Source organism: Cicer arietinum, chromosome 7, assembly GCF_000331145.2.
Source record: "Cicer arietinum cultivar CDC Frontier isolate Library 1 chromosome 7, Cicar.CDCFrontier_v2.0, whole genome shotgun sequence".
Classification (NCBI taxonomy): domain Eukaryota; kingdom Viridiplantae; phylum Streptophyta; class Magnoliopsida; order Fabales; family Fabaceae; genus Cicer; species Cicer arietinum.
In genome coordinates, this window is record NC_021166.2 from 1,375,393 (window position 1) to 1,381,785 (window position 6,393).

At 30.4% G+C, this 6,393-nt stretch overlaps 1 protein-coding gene across 1 annotated transcript; it reads left to right on the forward strand.

Moving 5' to 3' along the window:
* The first annotated feature begins 807 nt into the window (after positions 1 to 807).
* LOC101511167 (bHLH transcription factor RHL1-like) lies at positions 808 to 4,525 on the forward strand. Its single transcript, XM_004507666.4, has 5 exons — positions 808 to 1,766; positions 2,080 to 2,145; positions 2,818 to 2,883; positions 3,002 to 3,070; positions 3,843 to 4,525. The coding sequence occupies exons 1-5, from the start codon at positions 1,116 to 1,118 to the stop codon at positions 4,191 to 4,193; spliced, it is 1,203 nt and encodes a 400-aa protein (XP_004507723.1). The 5' UTR covers positions 808 to 1,115; the 3' UTR covers positions 4,194 to 4,525.
* The last annotated feature ends 1,868 nt before the right edge of the window (positions 4,526 to 6,393 follow it).

Sequence of the window (6,393 nt, forward strand, 5' to 3'; positions counted from 1 at the left end):
ACTTTATACATGTTAGATGACTTTGGTATAGTGATTGGTTTTTCAAAATATAAGTGGCATGACTCATATGTTTAATATGGTTAATGCATGTGTGGTTGATCTTACTCTTATATGATTATCATTTAAGTTATCCTCATGACTTAACATAAAACTACATACTACTTCATTCATCCTAAATAGTAGGTTACTTTGACAATTTCACACAAATTGAACAATATAGTTAATGTTATATGAAAAAAAAGAGTAATTATAAGTTACTTTACAAAGTATTAGTAAATGGTATAATAGGAAATGGATTATTCATAGTTCATTAATATTGTAAAAATTTATATGTAATCTGAGACAAATATATTTTGTTAGAATGACACATTTCATCCGATCATTGTTATAAGCAAAAAAAAATGACCTTAAATTTTAGTCACTAATATAATCAAAACTTCATTTAATGATAATATTTCTAATATATCTTTATTTTAATAAAAAATATTTAATATCGATAATTAAATATTTGATACTTAAAAAGACAATTCAGTAAGTTAGATTATGTTTTAAATGAAATATAGAAAATTAACTGTACTTAATTAAATTTATTATTTTGAAGTGGATATAATTTAAGACAGATGAAATACTAAATTTTTGTTCTTGTTATTAAAATATGAATTACACAACTTTCAATTATTTTTATATTTAAGGGGAGAAAAGATAGTTATTATAGTTCCGAAAAAAGAATGAGTAGTTGTAGTAAGTAAGTGAGGGAGAGCATTGGAGAATATTGATATTGAAATTGAAATGGTTTGATTTAGAAGAATAGTGAGGGAGCAGTTATGACATGTTGTTTGGAAATTAAAGAATGCAAATTATCCGTGCAAGAGTTGATCCGTTCCTGGTGAAACGCTTCCACTACTGTCCCTCTCTCTCTCTCTCTCTCTCTCTCTCTCTCTCTCTCTCTCTCTCTCTCTCTCTCTCTCTCTTTCTATACTGCCGCAACCTACTACACTTAAACAATTTTCTCTCTCTTTCAAGTTATTAATTAAATTTCAACCCCTCCACTCCATTCCATTCTACATTCCACAATCTCTCTCTCTCTTTCTAACTTCAACGCACGCTTCTTCTTCATGCACCCTTGTAGCAGAGAAATGCAATCCCTTAACTCCCTCTTAAACTCTCCTCCTTCTCAAATTCCAATTCCTCTTCAAAATCATTCTCAGATCCAAATTAACCACGACACATTCCATCAATCTCACAATTCTCACGATGATTTTCTCAAGCAAATCCTCTCCACCCTTCCTTCATCCTCTTCTTGGAATAATCTTGACCCTACCAACTCCAACCCTAAACCTTTATGGGACTCCAATTCCGATGAAACCCCTCTTTCCGACAATGTCCATTTCCCTAATTACGACGAACACACCAACCTCGCCTCTAAATTTCGTAACCACCAGATCAACGACAAAGCCGCCGCTCTCATGCTTCTCAGAGGTGCCGATTCCGGACTCCTCCAGATGCCGTTGAACCCCGCTGACTTTGACTCCTCTCAAAACGACGTCGTTGACGCTTCTTCTGTTCAAGCTCTCTATAATGGTTTCTCTGGATCTCTCCACGGTATCGCCCAAAACAACACAAATCATCATTTTCAAGGACAGGGTTTTGGAGGTTCAGTGAGTGCAACCAACCAGGCTCCGGCGAGTGGAACGCCGGGACAGCCGAGGCAGAAGATTAGAGCTAGGAGAGGCCAAGCCACTGACCCGCACAGCATCGCCGAAAGGGTATGCTTATAATTTCTCACTGACGTGTTTGGTTGCTCAACAAATTCAGCACAATAATTTCATTTCACTTGTCATTTTCAGCGTAACTAATTAATACTAGTATACTTATGAAAATGTTAAATCGTACATATTTTTTTTCCAGAGAAAATGCGACCGTCAGAGGCTACTAACAGAATAATCAGACTTGTTTGTTAGGGCCTACTTTAGTACTTTGATTAAAATATATTTTTTTCGTTTTTGTTAGGGTACAATACAATCACTTTGTTCTCTTTGACATAAAATTAATTTCGAAATATTATTTTATGTATGGCAGTTACGGAGGGAAAGAATCGCTGAGAGGATGAAAGCCTTACAGGAACTTGTTCCTAATGCTAACAAGGTAACACACCACACTCAACTCCATCCTGATTATGCCTTTTTTCTTGATGTATTCAATTTCAATCTTCATGCTTTTATTTTTGTAAAATATTAATACATGACCAACGTTACGTAGATATTTTTTCTTGTTAAATTCTTATAGAGTTAAATGTGAAGCCAGAAAATACACAGGTCTGATCCCATAACACACATGACCATTGATAGTCACATAAAATATTAATCCATTTATTGCATATTAATTGTTATATATAAAATATAAGTTTATAATTTTTCATACAGCATCCATATTGTGACAGTCTCACTTAAGAAAATAACTATTAATAAAATAAAAGTGAAATATTTTTTCCGACTCACCATATATATAAATATTAATAGAACCTTAATTAATTTTTTTTAACAATATTATCATTTATTATCTCAATTTTTTTATCTAGTAAGATATTTTAATTTAGTAAATGAATTTATGAATCTGAATTTTGTTTAAGAAAACTAAAACTTTTCATAAAAATTATCAGTACTGTTCAATAATTTTCTTAAATGGGTAATGTTTGTAGAACTTCTTTTTTGGCTGAATATCGTATGTGTAACTTAAAAAAAAAAAAAAAAAGAGTACTACAAAACATAATGTAATGGGTTGAAATTTTAATTTATTGTTTGGTCTGTGGAGTGACAGACAGACAAGGCCTCCATGCTAGATGAGATCATCGATTATGTGAAGTTCCTCCAGGTCCAAGTCAAGGTGAGATTCCCCTCTTTTTCTTCAATTTTTTTATGAATTCATTGTTTGAAGTTAGGCTTTCATACGTAGTGTAATTTTTAATATTTGTTATTTGTTGGCGCATTAATTGGATTTACAGGTTTTGAGTATGAGCAGATTAGGCGGAGCAGGGGCTGTAGCTCCCCTTGTTGCTGATATGTCCTCCGAGGTAAATTACCTTCCCAACAAATTTACACTTTTCTTCTTTAGTAGGAGGAGTTGTCCAAAGTTTTATTTGATTTACGTAAGTGTTTTAAAAACACATACTTATATTACTTATTTAAATATAGAAATTTATTATTGTACATAGAAATTAACTTTTTTTATACAAAATTTCATCTTTTAATTCTTTAATAATTACTTTAATAAATACTACTTTAGAACACATCTTAGCGAAACTGTTAATTATACAGCAAAAAAGGAACTCTTATGTGGCTGTTTTGCCCATTGTTTATTCATTCAAAATAAAAAATAATAATAATCGACCATCTATTACGGGAAATATATTTATGATTCATTCCCAAGACAATAGGGAAATTAATAAAACAAAATATTGAGGAAGATAATATTAAAAACAATAATGATTTACATTTTATTTTATCTGTATCTTGTTAATTTCTCAATATATATACATTACAATGGGTGTCCTCCACCAAACGTTTTTATATTAAAAAACATGTAAGAATTACCATAAGAAGATATACTCTCCCATGAAATAATGTCGGAGTGATAAGTCTTCTCGCACGGTCAGATAGAAACACACAGCTACTATTACTTTATCTTTTTGTTGGGTTTGGCTCATACTAGTAATACTCCTATCATCAATCAATTCTGAAATTCTCAATCATCACAAAACGACAAACCAAAAGTAGCACGCGTTCCTACTTTCTCAGATTCCACTCACTCCCCTAACAGTGCCACGTGGCGATTTGTCCTTGCAGGTTGTCAGTGACTGCGTCCAAGCCAACGGCAACCCCCGGAACTCTACCGGCAACCCAAAAACGGCGAACGAGAGCCTGACAATGACGGAGCAGCAGGTGGCTAAGCTGATGGAGGAAGACATGGGATCCGCTATGCAATACTTGCAAGGCAAAGGTCTTTGCCTCATGCCAATTTCCCTAGCTACAGCTATCTCCACTGCCACGTGTCACAACAGGAACCCCTTGATGATCAACGCCGCCAATAACGGTAACTCCAACCCTGTTATTGCATCCAACGGTGATGGGCCTTCTTCTCCCGCAATGTCCGTAAACAGCATCGTCAAAGATGCCGCGTCCGCTTCTAAGTCGTAGACGCCGTTGATTTGGTTGACTTTTGATATCGTCAGAGAAAAAAAAAGGTGGAATGAGAATATAAAATGACGTGGTATTTCTCAAGTTTAGGAAAATAATGCGTCACTAAAACGTCGTTAACTTATATACGACGTGTATTTGTATTTACTGGACCCGATCCTCTCCGGTTGCATTAGGATGTTACAGCTGTAGGAACCGTAAAATTAAGAAATATAAAAACGTTCTTTCTAAATTTAACAGTTGCTACAGCTACAGCACCAACAGTAATGGATCCAAAGATGCCAACTTCATGTTAATTTCAATATATTGATCACAGCCTTATTAAATTTCCACCTTTTTTGTTGTAATTTTCTTTATTACTCTTTTTGCAATGTTCTTCCCTTTTTTAAAATATATGCTGCATCTTAGATTTTACTTGCAATAAGCTTATTTTTCCTCGTTTACCTATCACTTTTCACTATTTGGTAGAGTACTTTATAGTTATTTGTAACATTAAATAAATAAAATAATTATATGTAGTCCCTACAAATAATCCTTAATTTTTATTCTTTAAAAAAAATTCTTATATTTTTTTGTCTTTTTAAATTAATTTAAACTCTCCAAATTTTGAATAATTTTTTATAAATGTGTTTAGCACATTATAAGATTCTCATCCACAAATATTTAGAATTATTTAAGAAAAAGATAAATTAAATATAATTTTTAAACGATAAAAGTTTAAAAATTTATATTTAATTTATCATTTATTAAAAAAATAAAAAGTTAAATATATATTTAAAAAATATATATAATATTATAAATATGACTGAAAAAAGTCATTTAGAATTTTGAAATATACAAATAAATTGACTTAAATGTAGGGGAATTTAATATTATAAAGTATGGATTTGAATTAGAAATATCATCCTTTTCTATATATTTAGTGTGTGTGAATTATGCGGCAATACTCTTTAAGGTGGATTTTTTTAAGGTTATACATATATTTTTTCTTAAAAAGAGTTTACATTTTAAAAAAAAATTATGAAGTACAATTACTACTCCATTCTTTAAAAAGTTATTAAGTACATGTCTCTTTTAGAGTTTTTCTTACCAAAGAGAAGCTAGTCTGAGAGAAAAAAATATATTATACCTTGTCTTTGATTCCCTCTACTTTATTTATTGAACCTCCCTCGCTGTTCCACAATAAATTTCTCAAAAGAAAAGAAACATTTTCAATGCAAACAATTGGAAAACATTTTCAATAATCTTTTTTTTGGTAGTGCATGTATTCCCATAATTTTTTTTCCAACTATTTGTTACCTTTACGTTATAGAAAATCTAAAATATAATTAATAATAGATAAGGGTAAAATGGAGAGAAAATAATAGTAGAGAAGAGAGAAAAAAATAGTATGGAGAAAGTATAAAAGAAAAGTTTAGAAATAAGATATAAATAAAAATGAAAGAAAAAAATGAGAAATAAAAATTTCAGAGAGAAGATAGAAAAAAAATTAGAAGGAATAAATAGAAATGAAAAATGAAGAAAGATGAATGAAGTGTAATTTATGTAGGAAATAAACCTAAACAAATTTGTTGAGGTGAAATCTCTCACAAATTTCAACAATAGATTTTGGCATAAAAAACCATCACAGTTTATAAAATCTTTTATAGACAGTTAGCCTTTACAATTTGAAGATTTCCTTTTGTAAGTAATTTGTAAAAGTCTTTTGACAACCACTTATGTAATACAACGACATGTCAAAAGGAACAAAAAACATTTCTCCATAAGCAACATGTATCATGCTTCAATGCATGGAAAAATTATTTTGAATTCGAACTCAAAATCATATATTAAGATCAAATAGACTCAAACAACTAATTATCCAAACACTTTTATATAAAATATTCTTATAAATAAAATAGTCTCAGTTAATTCAAATTAAAGGTTAAAAATTTAGAGGACTTGAATTGAAACTCGTAAACGAAAAATTACTATGATTTAAAATAAATAAATAAATAAGTTAGTAAAATAATCAGGGAGATTGGAATACAACGAGTAAGAATATTTTTTCATTTAGATAAAATAAACATGAATGCTAATTAAAAAACAATTGATACTTCTTCATTATTCTAAAATCACAAATAATCCTAAACACAAATATTTTAAAATTAGTAACACATTTCATATGATATAAAAATAATATAAATCAGTTCAATTGTTT